Source organism: Acipenser ruthenus, chromosome 5, assembly GCF_902713425.1.
Source record: "Acipenser ruthenus chromosome 5, fAciRut3.2 maternal haplotype, whole genome shotgun sequence".
In the NCBI taxonomy this organism is placed as follows: Eukaryota; Metazoa; Chordata; class Actinopteri; order Acipenseriformes; family Acipenseridae; genus Acipenser; species Acipenser ruthenus.
This window is the reverse complement of record NC_081193.1, coordinates 36,735,377-36,757,060: the sequence shown is the minus strand read 5'-3', so window position 1 is coordinate 36,757,060 and position 21,684 is coordinate 36,735,377. Positions and strand designations below refer to the sequence as shown.

The window sequence follows — 21,684 nt, the reverse complement described above, 5'->3', positions numbered from 1 at the left end:
TCATACTTTCATAATGTGCTATGAGTAACTGCAATACATATGTGTCACGTGCAGACACCACAGTGGTATCAGAACTTGCATTCACAAAGTGAAGCACAATCCTAGTGTCTGCCTCCTCATGGAAACCTTCAAGATGTGTGGCATTAATGTTAGAGTCATTGCACGCAACACGTGTTTCCTCCAGGAATCCCCCAGCAACTACAATTGTCTTCCCTGAATGTGAATTGCTAACTACCTCCTCAGATAAATATCGTGCCAGGTCAGCTTTGTTCTCAGGGTGGGATAGGAAACCATGCCAGTCCTGTGGTAACGGTACATCTTCTGATGTTATATGTCTTCGAATAGGTGCTCCTCTCCTTCTTTTGGCCCTGGTTCCTGCCCTGATTGAGTCCTGATTTATAGCTGTCAAAAACAACGTCAATGTGAGCATATCCTGAACCGGAATGGTAAACCGATCGTGCAAAAGCATCTGCAAGTCACCAAATGTTTTTGCATTGTTTGGCCTCCCCAGAGCAATGACCAGTGCTTGCCCATCTATTATGAGTGTGGCACCGTTGGAGATTTCAATTGTTGCTGGACAATTGATGCCCTTGGTCAGATCATCAACAAGCAGTGATTTCTGCCCAGTGCAGAGACTTCCATTCATCTCTGCTAGTGGCAGTGGGACTGGAAGAAGCTCATGCTTTAGTATTGCATCTAAATCAACACTTCTTCTTGTACTTTGGCAAGTGATCGGAGAACCTTTTTGGTGGACTTCCATTTTCAGATAGAATAAGTCTGTCCCTAACAAATTCTTCAACCTGCCTCTGGCCAGAGTCTTTTGCTTTAAGAAGCACATTTGTTATGTCCATTGTTGCTTGATCTTTTGTCACAATGTTTTCCAGGGTCTCACCCTGCATTCTTGTTCTAGAACATGCCAAATCTCTTAAAGAGTTGAACAACCTGCTCTTCAGCTTCAGAGTCTTTGTGTCTACGGCTCATGCTTGCTTCTTTGTGAATCTAAAGTGAGACCATAAAGTTGCCTTATGTCAAGCAATTTGTGCTTGCAGGTTGAAAGACAGAGCCCATCTACTCAAAGCAGATACAGTCTTTGTTATTCCTACTATTCCTCCTCCTTTTTTGCCCGTTCCATTTAACCATTCCTGCCCCGATCAGGATCTACTTGGTTGAATTTGGTCTTTTTCACCTTTTACTACAAAATTTCCCCTTTTGAATTGCTCAAGGACTTCATCAGGAAGTTGGTTAATCTCTGCAAGATAGATGATTCCTCACTTCGCATAATTTGTATGGTCATATCTGTGGAAATAGGGAAGCATGCAACGGAATGCTGACAACTGCAGCTCCCCTAATCCCTCTCTTTGTGCCCTGATGAACATTAGTAATACTTTTACCATGTGTAGGTATTCCCACCACAACTTGAAGTTTGGATCTGCAGCACAGCTTTCACCAAACTGGGATAGCACATCTCTGAACCTCTGTGTTGACAGGATTGTAATTAGATGTTCCTCATCTTCTTCAATATCTGCTTTCTCAATACTTTGAATATCTTCATTCTGCAGATATTCAAGAAACTGTGGTAGAAATATCTGCCAAATAGCTTGGACTGTGTTTTGTGTGCTCTTATTGTTTTCCCATAGCCTTTGCCAGCCATTGCATTTTCTTATATATTATTATTATTATTATTATTATTATTATTATTATTATTATTATTATTATTATTTCATTTGCTTGTTTTTTGTTAAATAAAACATGTCCTTTACTTCAATGTTAAATATTAATTAAAGGATTATTATCTAAAATAGCTTGAAAAAACATTTCATGCTTTTATAAATTGGGTCAGTATTTTTATGGTGCCTAGCCTACTTGCACAGTACAAACAACAGTGTATAGTTTTATCTTTATATATACTTTGTGCCTGAAACGTCATAATGAAATAGATAATCAATATTTGTATGGCCGCCATTTTGAAAATAACATTGACCATACCAAGAAACCCCTTTAAGACATGTTCATATAGTTTTAATTTTCATTTTAATGGATTTGTGGATGCCTAAAATGTAAGAAAAGACACTCGGATCATCATTCTATCCCATTTAGTTCAGAAGTTATAGAGGTATACAGTATAGTTGGTGGCCATTTTTTTTTCCTAATTTTGAGGGTCAAGAACACAAATGTCAGCTTGATATACAGCATTTTTGGATTCAGCAGGTCAAAATCATTAGGAACCCATTGTATACCACATTTTTACAAAAAATGCCTTATAACCCATTTTCCAGACCTCTTTTTAAGATTTGGGACCAGACTATTAAGACAATAACTCCGTGTACTGTCTCTATGCAGCTGTAACTTCAAACGTCACATGACCTCAATATGGCAGCAATATTAGATCAAAGGCCATTTCCACAGTCAGCATCACATTTAGGATAAAGGGGTTATATCCTAACCTATGTTGCTGACCGGCTGACAAGGGTTTTCCAAGTAATGCATTCCTTTTGTACAGGGCAGTTTTTAATGTAGTTTATTTTAATCCAAATTAATTAATTAATTGTTATTAGGCACATACGGTGTGTGTCATGTAAACCACTATTTCTGCATTGGCCCCAAATGTATTCTATCTTCTGTATCTAGAATGTTAAACTCATGCATTTTGAAATGAGGCATGGCAGGGCACAGTACCTTGTCTCCTGTGAATCCAGCTCATTTAGTTTGAGGCTAAATTTAGCAATGCAATAAAGTGCAAATTATATGACAGTTCTACCAGCTCTACTGTAAAACTGTATCTTTAGTTAAACTGGAGTATTATCTTAAATCAAATTCATAACAAGATAAGGTTAAATTGGATTTATCTAAGTTTTTTTTTTATTTCGTTTTTTTAATTGCTATGCGTCTGTTTTGAAACTTGAGACCTATTATGAATAGTTTTACCTCAGTTTAATCCAAAATGAATACAAACATCTGTTAGATACAGTAGCTCATATATTGGTGTAAATAACCTAATGTTCAATATTTTCTTGATATGATTTTTGCATTCCCTAGATCACACAGAATTATTTTGGCATAAGAGCCAGTGCCTTTGAACAGATACGACAGTTGCCATACCATAGAGAAATCGTTAGCTTATTATCATAACCCTGGTTCCCTGAAATATAAATGTGTCCATTATATAATGGTTAACTTTGTTTACCTGAAAATTCTGAGACTTAACATGATGCTGCAGCTCCTGTATACAGTACTTACTGTAACAGGGATGATGCGGTAGACTGTACTTATAACAAAAAATCCTCAAAAAACACAAGCAGCAACACAGTATGTTACCGCTGTACAGTATGTTACAGTATGTTACCGCTGTACAGTATGTTACAAGTCTAAAGAAAAAAATAATACAAACAGCTCAAGTCGAGACTCAGCCCGGGTCCACTGGAACCTTGGTTACTTTTTTATTTTTTTTTTATATTTTTTTATAGGATACCTACAGCTGCAATGACAGGCAGACCAACATGGTACTGTCACAAGACACAGTGCAATGCACTGGACCTGGATCTACCGCTATTAAGTGCTGGTGCAGCCGCGGCTCGGTGCGGTACCAGGGTACTGAGGCTGCTGTGACCCGGTGCAGTGCCACCACTGCAGCATGAACACAGAGACCAGTTCGCCGATCGGAAGGCTCCTGCCAATGGATCGGTTGGTGTAGCCAGCCAGCTGAGCACCAAAGTGTTCGTACAGGAGCGTGAGTCAGCAAGCACAATCTGGTTCCAGAAAATACTGTTAGCTGAAAATATCAGCAACTCACGTAGTGACCTAGAAAAGAAAAACTGCAGAGAAAGCGACACACAGGCAGTTCCTACCACTATACAAATAATCCAGTAACAACTGACACTGTACAAAATGATATATAATATACACAATACACAAGTGCACACACTAGCCTGAGCCCAGATAGCTTGAAACATCTCCTCAGAGATACAACTCCAGCCGGAGTGATCCGTGACACAGAGAGGAGGGTGAAATGAGGTGTAGGCAAGCTGCAGGCTCCCAGCGTGCCACAAGGAAACATACAATCGAATTATATACGTTGTTGTGTGTTTTTTTGTTTTTTTTTTAAACAAAAACTTAGCTTTCGATGAAACCATTTGAAACGATGAATCTCTCTGCAGCTTGCTCGAATCAGGCTGAAAAGAAAATGGCACTGTTCAAACATCATCACAGAGCCTAGTGTCTCTCAGGAAGGGCAGAGACTGGCATGATGATGCTGTCGGTCACTGAGTGACAGCTTTGGTAAGTTTCATAATTTTCAGGTAAACAAAGTTAACCCATTATGTAATGGATACATTTTGTATTTGAATGGGAACTATAGTTTTTAAAGGAGAGAATGAACACAAGTGTCATTTTGAATTTACTGAAAAATATCTTTCTGCCTGCCAGGCATGCTGGTGTTCAATGGAGTGGAGGTTACATGCCATTTGAACAAGGATCCCCAGCCTTTTTATGCTAGGCAGTCAGACAGTGTAACCCAGTGTAACAGAAGAATAATGACAAGCAAGATCTGCTTACAGGAGAGGGTGTGGGTGACTTAAAGCCACAGTTGAATTCAGGATTTCCTATTACATTATATTATGCTGGATCCAAAGAGCCTAAGCTTGGCTAAAGGCATTGGATCATAGAACAGAGTGGTTGCAGTGTATATAACATAAAAGATAGCTATGTTACCAGTAGATGCTGTTTACTTTTGAAAAAAATCCTAATTAAGCAATTTACCAATTTACTGTATATTTAAAATATAAGGATGTACTGTAGCACTGACCTAATTTTACCAAGAGATTTTAACTTTGTCTTAAACAACATTTTCTTGTTTTCAAAATTACACGTTTACAAGCCAATTATTAATTTCATTTGAGGCATGTGAGTGCTTGTGCAGGACTTGCGATTCCTGTTTGCATACTGTACAAAGGAGGAGCAGTAGGAAAAGTACTATATTGTAGCCTCACCCTTTTCTGTTAGAACACCTGTAAATATTGTCTGATACTTGAAAAACTTTACAAATAATAAACCAAGGTGTCAGAGACAGTACAGTACAAAGCCTCAAGCATAGTATACAACATTGTATACCTCTGTCAATTTCATCCTATTGGTGCTACAGTAGTATTTCCCCAAAGTTCGTTTGAGTGTAGTCTTTAATTTAAAAAATATGCCTCTTTGATCATTTCTGTGATAGCATATCAAGGTAAGTTCCACTGACCTTTAGAGGTGGGTTATTGGTCAAATCTTATCATTAACGGCACTTTTGACAGAATGCTACAGGGTTCAGCAGATACTGATTAGATTGCCTTCAGATTTAATATACAATTTACATGTTGTAGGGGGGAAAAAACTGATAAACAATATTATTCAATTTAAATATATGTTTATTTGTATAGCTTGAAAGAATAATTTTAAATGGACGGAGATATAGGTCCCTGGGCTACAGCAAGATTGACTGAGCTCAGACTAATTCAATGCAGTTTTATAACATTCAATGCAGTTTTATAACTTTCAACACACACCTTTGTAGTGATGTCATTTATGACTCCTCCTTCCTCTATGTTCTGTAGATCAAACCAACCCAAAGACATTCCTTTGCTTCATAAAGAGGCCCTCACATTCCTGAGCTCAAAGTACCCCACCCAGCTCCTCAGTTTTCTCTGTTGCAGAAGAAATAATAATTAGTTTTTAAATAAATAATTAGTTCTAATATAAAAACTATTACAAAATTCTTACAATGTATTACACTAGACCAGTTTCCAAGATTGGTAAGTCATCCATCCAATTAAGGGTGAATGTTGTATTGATTTATTCATGAGTTAATTGCCACACTGAAAATATGGGAGGATACTTTTGGAATAGGTAGGTTTTGGAATAAAATATGACCCACTCCTGAATAAACCAAAGTCCTATCCTTCAATACAAATTATTGGCCTTTCCCATTCCTATATTTCATTCAAGACAAAGCCAAAAATATGTTTTAGACCCAGTGCTCTAGTCTAGCTTGCCATTGAGTGACCCTTTTAACAATTGTTGCTTTCCTCATTTAGGTCAGGAGAGGTTTGGTAACATGACCAGGGTGTATTATAAGGAGGCTGTAGGAGCTTTCGTGGTCTTTGACGTGACAAGAGGATCCACCTTCGAGGCAGTCTCAAAGTGGAAACACGACCTGGACAGCAAGGTGAAGCTGCCCAACGGGGGCCATATCCCTGTTGTTCTCCTAGCCAACAAGTGCGACCAAAAGAAGGACAGCAATGGAGACAAGTCCTCCAACATGGATCAGTTCTGCAAAGAGAGCGGCTTCCTAGGCTGGTTTGAAACTTCTGCCAAGGTAAGTGACTCCAATGGCACCCATTATGTCTAAATAGGGAACCTTTCTTTACAGAACATGAAGAGAACAGGGTTTAAAATAAAAGTAATTCCGATTTGAAATATTGTAGTTTAGTTAGATGGTTAATGGTTTATAATATTTATTTGTACTTGTAAAAACCAGCAAAACCTATAAAATAGAACTTGAAAAAATGGGCACAATCTATGTATACCCCCCCCCCCCCCCCCCCCCCCCCCCGAAAAAGTATAGACAAACAAAAAAGGAGCAGGGATAATGCTGCAAGTGCTAATAAGAGGTAAGAAAGTTTATCAAAAACCCTGGATAGCTGTCCTTTGAGTGTACTTTTACACAACACAGCTCCCTGCTGTACATACTTGTTTCCAGATGGGGGATTTAAAAAGGCTGCCAGGTTGGGAATGAAAATGTACCTGGCAGGTGTTTAACCAGGTCACCTTGATCAGTCTGGTTCTCTCTTTCGATGCATCCCTGAATTAACATCTGCAATGTTTCATTCAAAGGGTGGAACTTTCAAAAGCACAGATTCCAGACACACCATGCTTCAGTCTTTGTTAAACTGGGCAACCTGGGCAACCTTTTTTAACAATTATTTTTACTGATTTTCTCCTAATATTTAGAATGTCCAATTATTGTTCAACCTGGCTGCAACCCCCGCACTAACTCGGGAGAGACGAGAACGAGCACACGCGTCCTCCGAAACGAGTGGCGTCAGTCGTCCGCTTTTTTTCGCTCTGCAAGCCCGCCGTGTAGCCGTCTCAGAACTTACAGCGTCGGAGGACCATGCAGTTCTGAATGGCGTACAGGCCGGCCCGCTTGCAAGAACCCAGCCAGCCAGAGGGGTCCCTGGTGTGTGCGGTAAGTCAATGACTCCCCAGCCGACCTAACCCCTACCCTGCCCAGGCAGCGCTTGGCCAATTGTGCGCCACCCCCTGGGAACTCGGCAGTGGCATAGCTTGGATTCAGACTTGGATCTCCAAGCTATATAGGGCGCATTCTGCACTCCGGGTGGAGTGCCTTTACTGGATGTGCCACTCGGGAGCCACACAATGCCCCTAGTTGATGTAAGAAGTATATCAGTAAGAAATACCCCATACTGAAGAACAAACATGAATTTCTCACATCCACTAGCTCATAGTGTTGCAGGGAGATAGATGCCCCCAGGGGGATTCCAAATGTGCTTTTTAGAGTAAAAATACTTGCTTGCTATGCCCAAGGCTAAAATAAGTCTTGAAAGTTACCCGACTGCTGACCAAAGTGTAGGTCAGGGTCAGAATATGACCGACTTCATAAGGCACTTCCCCACAAGTTCCTTTCCCCATAGATTGAGGTTCAATAGCCTTAGTACAACACCCAACTAACACAATCACTTTAATTTGTAGTAATACGGAATAGAGTTCAGCAAGAGGCCATTTATTGAATAAGCATGGTCTGAATCACATGTGGTCCTTTCAAACCTACGCTCATTCATTGAAGCTGAAATGTATCCCAGCAGCAGTCATTGTGATTTGTGTGTCTGCCTTGTAAATAAATTGAGAGCTTAATTTACTTTTCATTGCAGTGGGATAAACCACTCTTACAGACCCCTGGCCCTACATAATGCTCAATGACATTTTCAGACATTGCCAAAGAACAGCAACAGACAACTCCAATATGTAAAAAATATAATTGAATGAAATTATACCAATAATAAGCCAAGAACCGCTTTTCTTATTAAAGATTTCAAATTCTATTATACAGCTTTCAGTTTTATTCCAACCTCATTAAGTTCAACAAATAATAATATTAATTTATAATTTACAATTCACATTTATTTCATGTTTCATTAATATCTTAACAGATTTCTCATAGGTTATTTAGACACGTACCAAATGCAGAAGTGCATTATAAGTTGAAACTTTTTTGTCACATAAGCACTCAAAACACAATAGTTTCATCAGGAACTGTCACAAATACAGCTATAGGTATAAGATGATCATTATGCTGAAATAATTGCATGCCTGGAGTGTGAAAAGGCCTAAGGCTGAAGGCAGTTAGTCTTAGGTGTTCCATTGTTTTAGCACAGTGAACTGCTCTAGAGTTTATTTTAGCTTTTGTAAAACTGTTAAACTAAATTGCAGAGGAATTCAAAATCCAACAAGCAGTTTCCTAATTGTAAAGAATGACTAGCTTCCTGACTTTTCATAAACCTCAGGATTTTCAGCTGTCTGACAGTTCTGTATTCCAATGCGTTACCCATCTGTCTGTGTGTACAATCCATCATGCATTTCCTCACACATTGAAGAAAGTTAGATTAGTTTCTTTAAAAAAAAATAAAAAATCTGTCTTTTATACTTTTAAATTGTATTTTATTTATAAAAGGATCACACCGTGATAGTAATTTTTTATATATATATATATATATATATATATATATATATATATATATATATATATATATATATATATATATATATAAATTTAGTCGTTGCCAATTAGTTTTTATTATTTTCTCCCCAATTTGAAATGCCCAATTATTTTTAGGCTCAGCTCACTGCTACCACCCCTGCGCTGACTCGGGAGGGGCGAAGATGAACACACGCTGTCCTCCGAAGTGTGTGCCATCAGCCGCCCGCTTCTTTACACTCTGCAGACTCACCGTGCGGCCGCGTCAGAGCTACAGCGTCGGAGGACAACGCAGCTCTGGGCAGCTTACAGGCAAGCCCGCAGGCGCCCGGCCAGACTACAGGGGTCGCTGGTGCGCGCTGAGCCGAGGACACCCTGGCCGACCTAACCCTCCCTCCCCCCGGACGACGCTCGGCCAATTGAGCGCTGCCCCCTGGGAGCTGCCGTCCATGGTCGGCTGTGGAATAGCCTGGACTCGAACCGGCGACGTCCAGGCTATAGAGCGCATCCTGCACTCTAGCGAGTGCTTTTACTGGATGCGCCACTCGGGAGCCCTACCGTGATAGTAATTTTGATTTTGTTTGTCCTCTCTAATCTTTCTTGCTTGTGAAGGCCAGATAACAATTGAAGGTTGTGACAAATAGCTCTTTGGTCTCTTTGTAGTGCTGAAGTATGTTAGAGATACTGATATGAAATATCAGGCATGTCTTCTCTAGGAGCTGGTGCACTACAGTGTAACTGTTAACCTGTCCCCCAGAAACATTCTGCCCCTAGTTGATGTAAGAAATACCTCATACTGAAGAACAGACATTAATTTCTTACATCCACTAGCTCAGAGTGTTGCAGGTTGTCGGTATACTTGTCTCTCACTGCCTGCCAGAAAGTTGTGGGTTGTTGCCGTCCCCACTGTAAATCCCTAAGACATTTTGCACGACAATAATAAATACATTTAATAAATTCGTACCATGTACACTTAATTTCATCTAAATTCTAAAATGTTTTCTCATCCTCTTTTTATGTGAAGTAAAAAAAAAAAGTACATTAAAAATGCTCTCCGCACAGAAGCTTTAATCCCCCAGCTCTCTAAAGGGATGCAGATTGAGAGCTCCCATTACAACTGAAAGTAGGTCAGGTGGACCCAGTTTCTCTTGAAGGAAGAATCAGTGCCAAAACCCCCAGCTTGGTCCCTGATCTGCAATGTGACTTTGCAGCCTCTTCTTTAGCAATGCCTCATTTGCTCAACTCACTATTTTTTTTCTTTCTCTTATAAAAAACAGTGCATTCATTTAGGATTCAGTATATTGGCACACATCAGATGTTGCATTAGAGCCGAGGTGTCCAACCTACTGCCCACCACAGCATTTCATACGGCCCGTGACCTTCTTGGTAGCACAGCATAACTTACAGCGATTCACAGGTTTTATATTATAATTTTCACATTTTTGCATATGGTACTTGCAATGTTTTTTAGTGTCCCACGCAAGCCACATAAACTGCTCAGTAATGAAAGCACACCAAGCTGTCTCCACGAGTAGAAAACAAAATGAGGTAGGCTATTTATGGTAACCATGGTAATAACTCTCATCGCAGAATCGTCAAGGTGGAGTTTTTAAGTTTATTTTAGCCATGGGTTTCAACTTTACACAAAACTCTTACAGAAGAAATACAAAAAACACAACGCCAACCTTTATATTTCCTGTAATCAACTGGACAGCATTTATTTCGACTTCTTAATATTTACGTAGGCTACTGTAACTGCACTGTAATATCTGTACTATGACTGCATAAGAAAGAAGATTTAAAATAAAAAACAGGATTATGAAATTTAAATGCTGATCAAAAACTTGGGGTGAAGTCAAAAGAAATGCTGTCCAGTACCGTGAAAAAAAAAAAAAGTTGATTACAGGAAATAAAGATCAAAATAATAATAAAAAAACCGGACAGAGAGGTTGACCTTGTATTTTTTTTCTTCTGTGTGTTTTGTGTAAAATAAAGCTGAAAAAAAAACATGACTAGCTAAAATAAACTTAAAAATGTAATCTTTTTACGCCTGTAGCTGGCGTCCTTAGTGATTGTTGCTCTGCAGATGAACTGCGTCTCAAATATACGTCAACAATCACTAAGAAAATACTGTACGCTTTCGGACATGCTCAAATCAGCAGGAGTCTGTCGCTGATTCAATTCTACAGACCCGGTAAGTAAATTTGTATTACTTAGCTACAAAAATGCCTCCAACAAAAAAACGGAAAGTGGATGTTGAATGTCATGGATAAGTGGACTGATCAATTATTTTTTGTGCCTCATTAAAGTAAATCATTATGTCTCATTTGCAAAGGAACCCTTGCAGTGTGGAAGGAATATAATATCACGCGACACTACGATAAGAAACACAGGGAAAAGTATGATGAATACAAGGGACCACAACCAATTGCAAAGATAACATCTTTGAAAAAAGAGGCCGGAGGTTTACAGCAAATGCTAAGGCCTTTTCTGACAGGGAGTTTATAAAAAAAAAGTACATGAATGTGGTAATGGAGGAAATGTGTCCTGAAAAAAAGCCTTATGGAATCTGTAAGTCTGTCTTGACAGACTGTCACTCGAAGAATCGAAGCTATCGGTTCTTATTTAAAATTACAGCTCAATGAAAAAGTCGCACATTTTGAGAATTTTTTGGTAGCTTTGGATGAAAGCAACGATATTGTGGACAGTGCTCAGCTGCTAATTTTCATTCGTGGAATAGACAAGGCATTTCAAATCACAGAGGAGCTTTCCGCGCTCCAGACACTTCACGAGAGGACTACAGGTGAAGAGTTTGTTCCAATACCAGTAAGGCCCTCGGTCTGTCTTGGAATCTACTTGCCGCAGTGACAACGGACAGCGCTAAGAACATGGTAAGGAGCAAGACTGGAGTGATTGGTCGGGTGTGTAAGGAGGCTGATTTCATGCAATGCTGAAAGACAGATGGAGCTGCACTGCATTATACACCAGCAGACACTGTGTGGCAAAGTTTTGAACTTGGAAAATGTAATACATGTCATCGTTGCCACTGTAAACTCAATCAGGGCACATGGATTGAATCACCGCTCATTTCAAGCTTTTCTGAAGGAAATGGATTCAGAATATGGGGACGTGCTTTACTACAGTGAGGTGCGTTGGCTCAGCCGAAGAAATGTCCTCAAACGTTTTTTTGCCCTGCGGAATGAAATCAATATTTTCATGAATGAGAAGTCTAAAAATGTCCCCGAACTCTCAGACTCTGGCAATCCTCACAGATATAACAAGTCACTTGAATGACCTCAATTTAAAACTGCAAGGTGAAGAAAGGCTTGGTTCCCAGTTATACTCAGATGTGAAAGACTTTCAGGTACAACTCAAGCTCTTACACTCAGAGAGGGGCACACTGTCTCATTTTTCATTCTGCGAGTGTTCCATTCCCTTGTGCCCGTATGGTAAAATTACTAGACCTGTTGATTGAGAATTTTGAGGCCAGATTTTCAGACTTCAGGTCACACGCAAATGACATCCGTCGGTTTGAAAACCCTTTGTTGCCGAGGTGGATAATGTCCCTGCTTCTCTTCAAATGGAACTTATTGATCTGCAGTGTAACTCAGGTTTAAAGGATATGTTTCATGAGAAGAAATTGGTCGAGTTTTACTCCCTGCTTCCCAACGATCAATTCCAAAATCTGCGAAAATTTGCTAGACGAATGTGCACAGTTTTTGGCAGCACATACATTTGTGAACAAACTTTCTCACTCATGAAACTGAATAAGTCTAAGCTGAGGTCCCGTTTGACAGACGACCAGCTGCATGATGTACTACGGATGAGCGTTTCTAACTTTGAGCCAAACTTTGAGAAACTGGTAGCTGAGAAACAACCTCAAAGTTCTCACTAAGTCAGTAAGCGTATATTTTTCTTTATTCATAGTTAGAGAGAGTTTTATGTGTTTTTTTTCCTTCTGTCTTTGGCAATCTGATGCTTGTTTTATTTGACAGGTACAGTGTGTTGTCCTGTGCACAGAAACAAGCATTTGCAATCTAATAACAAGCTAAACACAAATAAATAAATACAGATAACTTTAAACTGGCAGACATTGAAAACTGGAACCTATATTTATGATTCTTTTAAAATCTTATGAAAATATCTTATTTGTTTGGCCCACGCAAGGTTGCCCTAGGTCTACGTGGCCCACCCATGCAAAAAGGTTGGGCACCCCTGCATTATAGTTATGTTTGTTGTTATACTTTCAGTAATTTCCTCTGCCTTTTTTTTTAGTTGATACAGGCTCTTTTCTAATATAACTGTTAACTGGCAGGTCTGATAAAGGTTTAGACTTTCCTTTTGATTGATTATAGTACAAGTGTAGCTACTGAATGAGGCCAGTGCTATTTTAGTGCACACTGTACTGCACTAAAAATAATTCCTAAACCTTGTTAGGTATTCAGCATAGTTACATATAGATAATTCCACTAATCTGAGTAATATACAGTATAAATGTTGTAATATATATTTAAGTACTATTTTTTAAACATCACAATGGTTTGAAGACAAATTAAAGTCTTTTATGTAAACATACAACATCGACTAGAATAAATTGATACAGAATTTACATGTGGTGTGAAAGGATCCCAAGTTTATGCAACACTGACCCTTTCAGTGCAAATCAATATACAGTATCTGTCCTTCCTGCTACAGCTTATGCTAGGCTTGTTTATCCTTCTATAACCAGTAACCCTTATATGACAGCCATCCTCGAGTCATCCCACAGTCGGTGAGACTGACAGTCCTCACTTGTCATATTTTCAATAAGACTGAATGGGTCTTGGCTGCTGCTCCTTGGTTCTACTGTTTTTATCTGTTTATATTTTTCATTGCAGCTGCTGATGGAGACTAATGTCCCCTGTTGCAGTAATTGATGTGAAAGGTTGCTCAACATTGCCGCAGTGTTAATTTAAAGAGTTCTAACAATTCATAAAAAAACCTCACCATTTCTACTATCCATAATAGGTTTAGGTGTATTGCAAAATCTGAGAAGCACTTAGTATTAGGTGGTGAGTTGAGCTCCTACTGGCTTGCATATACAATTTTTGCTCTAGGCCTCCAGCATGTTAAAACAAAAATTTGCAAATCCTTTTATTCAAAAATATTTTCTTTTATCTTTTTTTCAATAACTATAGTGCCACTGTCCGCTTACTGCATATTTCCAGAAAAGGCTAGTCTCTGAGAATGAAAAAAATATCTAGGGAAATATATACACAGTATATATATATATATATATATATATATATATATATATATTCACCTGCCTGCTTGATCACAGACATTTGCGTCTCATTATGGGCTCAATAGCCAATCATCCTACCAAGCAGGAGTTTCGCTGTCGCTCGTCACTCTCGTAATTTGCGAATGTTTTTTGAAAGTGACGACAAAAAAAAATGTGGAATCGTCACTAGTGACGATCGTTTCTGATTGTACTATAAAAAAATCCCTTTTGTTAAAGTCACACACAACGTCTCGTTCTTCAAAAGAAGGGATTGCTAAACCATAAGAGTCACTGCTGCTGATCAGATCAGCGCCTCGGCCTCATCGATTCATTGACTCTTCAACGTTCTCATCCCGTGGTAGGCGACCGAAATGCAGTCAGCCATTCAGCGCCTCAGTTTCATGTTGCGTGTTAGTTACCATGGTAACCCAGACCGCTTTATGAGGCTGTACTAGGTACTGCTGTAACTTTCAGCCTCACATTATTCTTTGCAACCTGACAGCTTCTGCTGCTGCGCTTTCACGACTACAGAGAGTTCTGCTCAAACCTTTGCATCCGCAGTGTTCGCGTTAGGCCGCGCCAATGTCCCGCTGAAATTCTCTTAACGCGCTCGTGTGTCCCCCTTCCCTGACCAGACGCAATCAATACCAATACGCAGTAAATTAATGCATTTTGTATTACCATGACATGTCTGGCGACAGGCTAATCTTTTTTACTTGTTTGTTTATACTTGCATTTTCATAATTAAACTCTCGTGCCTTTATTCTCGAGTCCAGTAGAATGCGCTCACACCCTCCCTGGTTACAGGCAGTTTCACAGTAAAGTCTGGATGACAACATCAGGCTTGTTAACAACATGGCCCGGCGCAAACATAACCTTGTATCACTGTTACACCCGACCATTACTTCTGGAAGAATAAATATTAAGCTTCGGCAGTGACTGTTGAAATATTATTATCATAGTTGTCCTTAAAAATACTGTGTGCAGAAGATTAGTGAAACGAAAACGCATTAAATTAAAAAAAAAAAAAAAGTAGCCTACGGTAACGTTATAAAATATGTGAAATGTGTCTTTTCTATGACCAAAAATGCTAAAATTCAGGGCCAAAATTATTCCGTATGTGTTAAGCACCAACTGTCTCTTGACCATTTTGCCAGTAGGCCTATAACGAGCATGATAAAATGATATATATATACAGTGTATGTGATTTTATACGGCACTGTATATAATACATCTTGCATTGAGAAAACACCACTGGAATCGGAATAAAGGAAATTATTATGTAATACAGTTCACGTGCAGCATGGTTTTGGTAAATAGCATTTTCTAAACTATATAATTATGTGCAGTATTAAAGTAAGTTAAAAACATAGCAAATCCACAAAACCAATGAAATACATAGTGTAAACTGTCCAAAATATTTACTTGGTGGCTAAGAATGAAAAATGTCAAGATAAAAATGACATTTTTTATATGGAAATTGTCAAAATAAAAGGGGAAGCTGGAAGAATTTACCAGTGAGGACAATGACATTTAAATACTACTACTATTAAACTGTATCTGTTGGTAATGTGGTTTCTTCTAGTAGTTTTCAAACTGGGGTACACGTACCCCTGGGGGTACTCGAGAAAAATTCTGAAATGGCAGACAACGCATTTTATTTAGTACCAATTGCCAATCTATTGCAAACTTTTGTCATGTAATCAATGTTTAATCGCTAACACCAGACTGATGTGCTGTGACAGAGCGTTCAGTGCACACACAGCTAATTTACATATTAAGTATGTACATTTTAAATAAGCCCTGTTGTTTAAATGTAATATAAACAGTTGGGCGGTTACTGCAGTCTGTCTGGGATACAAAAAGTTTAAAAAACTTTTAAGTTTAAAAAACTAAAAGCCTAGTCTTTAACTCATTTTATTTCCTGTGTGCGTTCATGCCTGCAAGTCGATATTTATTCTTTTCAATGACCCGATTAAAGTTTATTGTAACTTAAGTACTACATTTCAAACTACAGAATGTTTGGCCAGTCAGAAACCGCAGTATTGTTATGCGGTCTAGTTTGACAAGCCGTTACGTCTGGTGTGAGAGTAGTAAGAGTTTTTAGCTTTCAATCCAGTGAAAAAATATGGGTTGTTTGCTCAATACTAGTACATTACTAGCAAAGGGCGATCAAGATGAAATACCATCAAAGATTAAAAACACCAAAAATGTCTTGCGACTGAAGCTCTCTCCAATTTCCCTGCCATCATCAGTGATTTGTGTGGTAACAAGCAGGGACATCCATCACACTGATACTAGGTAAGCGTTTTATTATTCTTTTTTAATTAGCATCAGTACTGTACGTTTTAGTCACCAATAATTTAAAAATGCCAGTAATATGTTTTCGTATTGAGGTCAGCTGTAGAGATGCGTAGATAGTGATTTTTTCTTTGCCTTATTTTCTATAACTTTATCATCAATATAAATACATGATTGCGGTAAACTTGTGCGCGCGAATTAAAAAACAAAACTGTTAGCCAATACTGTAAAATGTCGCAGAAGAAAATCCACTCGTTTTTTCAGCGCGGCCACAGCAAGAGTGAAATAGAACAAACAGAACAACAAGTTGTAGAAAGTGAAGACTTGGATTCGGAACAGCAGACAAAAAAGAACAAACAAAGCTCACAAGCGTCAGATAACAGAAAAAGAAAACAAGCAGCAAAGTTTCAGCCTTATTGCAAAACTCTGTTTCCATGGGTTGTATATAATATTCTAACAATGTTTTTTTTCTTTTTATTATAAAAAGACATACATGGTATAAGTAATTCATAATGCATTCTGTGTCTGTATGTAGCTTTTCAGGGCAAATAAATCTGGTTCTTGAATTTTAATGTTCTAAAACTTTACAGCTGTAAATTTACCAATTTAGAGCTGTAGAGCATTATTAAAATGGTTTAATTAAATAATTGTTTTGGTCAATGCAGTGATTTAACACCCTTGAAAATTTGAGCTGTGCGCCAGTAGTGACTATTGAATATCTGGAGTGACTAATGTTTTTAGAAAGTATTAGTCACTAGTGACTACAGAAATCTAGAACCCAGGGGAAACCCTGCCCCCAAGGTATTCTGGGGGATGTCGTCCTGTGTCAACCTCTGGGCTACATTTTTCCTCTCTCCTCCCCCTACTCTGCCACAGTAGTCATTGTCAATCACAGTATTCGGGTCTCGCAAGATGTCTTTGTGTTTCACTCCGCAGGATAACATTAATGTGGAGGAAGCTGCCCGATTCCTGGTGGAGAACATCCTAATCAAGGACAAGGGCATCCCTAATGAGGACAGTAATGGGGATACAGTAAAACTGGATCAGGAGAAAGTGGCAACAGAGAGCAAATCCCAGTGCTGCTAACAGTCATGGCTCTCCCAGAGTGGATTCAAGTCAGGGGCTGGAGCTCGGAGCTACATATCATGACTCAACAGTAAACCTACTGTGGTCTGGTCATGTTGGACTTGGCTGCTCAGGACACAGTGTAATAAGGCCAGGCAATAAGCCATATAGTTCTCTTTATCCTGGCTTGTGGTGTACCACTACCTTAATATGCTACAGAACCAGTAATGGAGCTGTGGCACTCCTAGAAGGCCTACAGAGTAACTGGGGGTGTTTTATCAGTTGGCATTATAAAAAATAAAATAAAAACATAATTCAGTTTTGTTTTAGCTACTTAACTGATCAAAAATTCTTTACAAGAAGCCTTAATAAACCCATGGACAAATTCCCAAACCAGCCTATAGCCTTAACTAATAGGCCTCTGGATCATTTGGAAATGTTATTTTAAATATCAAATTCTTGTCTCGGACCAATGGTTTATCTGAAGGGATTCAGATTTGCTGCTGTTCAGGTTCTTCTCTTTTTACCTCAAGGTTACCTAGTTTTAGATGCCACAACTCAGTTTCAGAGTTTATTCTGTCTTGTAGCTGAGACTGGGGAATTTTCCAGCCTTGGGGTGAGGTGCTTGCCCAAATGTCAAACAAGGACTCTCTTTTAATTGTGATCCAAAGCCTTCAGCATTAATATTATAAATATTGAAAGAACTTAGTTGCATTTTTTGTTTGTTTGTTTGTTTTATTGCTAATTTTATAACATTTTATTTAAATTATGTTGTTCTTAAATAATGGGGGCAAACTTTACAGCTGCATCAAAAAAAGCCATAGGTCTCAAGTAGTTTGTATGTAGTGGTAGGGCACTCAGGATAAACTCATTATGTTTGCCTAGCCTTACAGCACTTTTATTAGAACTATATTGCCACTGGAATTTTCTGGGTTCAGGGGGTTTTAATGCCTTTAAAGTACATGGTGACTTATAATGTTAATGAACATAAATTGTATTGCACAGCCACCTCAATTACAATGGTGATTAAATGTCTCTGAATCTACATCTTTATATAACCTCTCTCTAAACTAATATGAATTTAACGTGTACCCTATATTTATATCCTATATGCTAACACTATATGCATGTCTGTCTTGCTGCAAATTTGTAGGTACTACTATTTTGAGATTGTACAGTAACTGCTTAGTACTATAAACAATGTAATATATGTTGTTATATTTTTTTACATACGCAGTTTGACAGCTGCAACAAGGTAATTCACTGCAAATCAATACAATGACAGAATGTATTTTTGTCATTGTTTAATAACTTGCCAACGTGAAGACAGAAATAAAGGTTTTCCGTTTATGTTCAAACAAAACTAATTGTTGCTCAACCTCATGCAAAAAAGAAATAGCAACACTGAATTGGTATGCATATGATGCTTCAGCCTGATGGACCTGTCTTGACACTATGGCCAATGCTAATCTGTGTTTTAAAATCTTTCCACCAAGAAAGCCCTGTCTAATAAGTATCCCCATGGCATTGGCTTCTACATATAGTATGATATTTGTGTACAGAACAAAGAAGTATCTTCTTAAAGGTAATTCTCCAACCCATCCTCACTACCCAACCTGCCCACAAGATGACAACTTTGGCTTGTGACCAGGCCTCAAGCCATAGCACGATGAGTTTACTGGTTAAATGTGAGAGCCAGTTGTCTGAATACAAAGCAGTTAGACCAGGGAACCAGCAAAGATGATCTCTGTAATGAGAAGATTTCCCGATTTGCTGATTAAAATTGGTCCCAGATATGAACATTGAGTCCCAGTGGATAAGCAATAAAATGTGTGTTCTAAAAACTACATTTCTGTCCTGCATTAAAAAAAAGGCTATGAATAACGCATTTTACTGGGAGTTGAACAAGAGTTTACCACTCCCGATGACCCTGAAACAGCATGTAAAAAGTACATTACTTCTTAGTCAGTTGCTGCTTTTATAATGATTTGTAAGAAAACTACATATTAACTTGCATTTTATATACATTTTTTGGCTTGTTTTTTTTTTTTTTTTTTTCATTTTCAGCATAGGAATGTTTGTTTTTATGTACAGAAAAGGAGTAGCTTGTATGGTGTGTTTTGTTTAAACAAAAAATGTAAACGGATGCAAAGTGGAGATTTGTATTTCTATATAATCCATCTTGATTACTTATTGTGCATAAACATACTGTTAAACAAGAACTTTTATTTTAGAATAAAGATTGAGTCAAAAAATACAAATGGAAAAACACACAACTCATTTCAACTTAATTTTAATGGGGTTTTTTTAGAATGTGTACGTAAACTTTAACTTGAACATATGCACTAGAAGAACATCAGCATAAACTGAGGATTAGCAATTTATTGTATGTCACAAGCACATTGCATGCCATCATGTCACATGATCATAGTCTTACTAGCTTTGTTGCCTTCAACACTGATGATACATTACACAGTAAATCTGTTTGTAACTAGGTTATTTTTTCTTTGTCCTGGTCGTTCCGCAATGAAAAGGATTTAACCTGTTTTTAAAAGGGTTTTAAGGGTATTTCAGTTATTGCCACAGTTCTATTGCTGGTTCTATGATGGGCATGGTTATTTATTGCTGCAGACCACACGGTAATAATCACAGTGGTTGATTTCTAAATAAAATCACCTTGGTTTGCTGATATCTCTACAATGTGCCTCATTACCTATCCCAGTGCACCCCTTGGTAAGCAATCAACAAACAACATCTCAAATGCATTTTCAGTCAGTTTGAGTCTATCATTTGTCAATAAAGTGGAATTGTATAGCACATATTCCCTTCCAGAACTATATTTATGTTTAATGCAAGACATTGTATTTGAATCATCAAGCCTAAGGTGCTGGCAGCTAGAACTACTACAAGGTGTCATCGTTAACAATAACCGTTTTCTTTACAAGAACCTGCCCATTTCCACTTCCACTTACTGTAAGTAACAGTAACAAACTGCAAAGTCAATGTAGCTACAATTTGTAAAATCTAGTACTTTTGTCAAGTCATTGATTCTCCAAATTTGATAAATGTTAAAATGCACAATACTGTACATTGCATGAGTGAAAGAAGGTATTTTCCAACACTGTATTAGCAACATATTAACCCTTTCCCAAATGCTCTAATGGAGGAATACTTTGATACCTATAGAGCCCTGCCAGCACTTATTGGACTACATACTGTGTGTTATACATGATAAAGGAGATGACACTGATCTAGAAAGAGTGCAATAAAGATTGTGATGTTCCTGATATTAAATGCATTAATATTATTCAAATGGGCAGAAACTGTACTTAGCAATGAAGCTCCTGGATGCTGCAATTGATATTAAAAAAAAAAAAAAAAAGTAACAGTCTGTAATTTTTTTGATCATGTCAAATAACATTTAGGTGTCCAAGATGCCTGCCTTGTGGACAGCATTCACTTTTTGAAGCCCTTTGGCACTGGTATATACTGTACTGTAATAACTGACACTGATTCGCGTTTGATTCACTTGCCGTGTTCTTTGGATAAGTTGCTCTGTTGGCTTCAGATGATGTGCATATTTGCTGCTACTCTTCCCTACCCTACAGTAGGAACACTCCTGCTGTTAATCCAGTACCACTGAAAGGAAGGAAGTGCTTCTCAGCGGGTACCTTGTACTTGCAGAAAATAAAAATAAATCATATTTAAGGACATGTTCAGTGTCATAAATGTGTTCAACCCATTAGGTTCTGGATGCTTTATGAGCCATTTAATTCACTAATACTGTAGTTTATGGATGTCTGGATTCACACCTGATTAACTTTAATTTAGTGCAGTTGGTCTGAAATGCTTGAAAAAGGCATGCACTGAAATATATACTGTTCATTTTAATATGTTTAAGAACTCAAACAGCATAAGGAAGGTGTAATTAGCATAGTGATAATTTGTTAGGTGAAAAGATTACTATTCTACCCTTGCTTCTATACATTTGTGGATACAATCTCAAAAGCATTAAAGAGCAACATGGCATGGATATAATTTATCCTTCTTGCTGTTAAAGATTCAGTTTTTAAAATAAAAACTGTAAAACACCCATGTGACCTTAATAGAGCTATCAGAAAATAACTTGCAAGTATATCGGGTAGACCAGCCATTAACCCGTCCCTGAAACACTGCCTTTAATGGATGTAAGAACTGCTGTATTTATTGCATTCACTATAGGCAGGGGATTTCAGTGGACATGCTAGTGCTTACAGTCATTTTTCCAGGGATTTGTAATCTATATGTATCTATAACTGTACAAAGA

General features: G+C 38.1%; 1 protein-coding gene across 1 annotated transcript in view; it reads left to right on the top strand.

The window, feature by feature from the left end:
• Positions 1–21,313, top strand: part of LOC117402311 (ras-related protein Rab-32-like) — a 41,847-nt gene extending 20,534 nt beyond the window's left edge. The window contains exons 2-3 of the mRNA XM_034003337.3: positions 6,069–6,349; positions 17,250–21,313. Coding sequence (XP_033859228.1) covers positions 6,069–6,349; positions 17,250–17,399 — 431 coding nt within the window. The 3' untranslated portion in view covers positions 17,400–21,313. The remainder of the gene's footprint in view (positions 1–6,068; positions 6,350–17,249) is intronic.
• Positions 21,314–21,684: the final 371 nt, after the last annotated feature.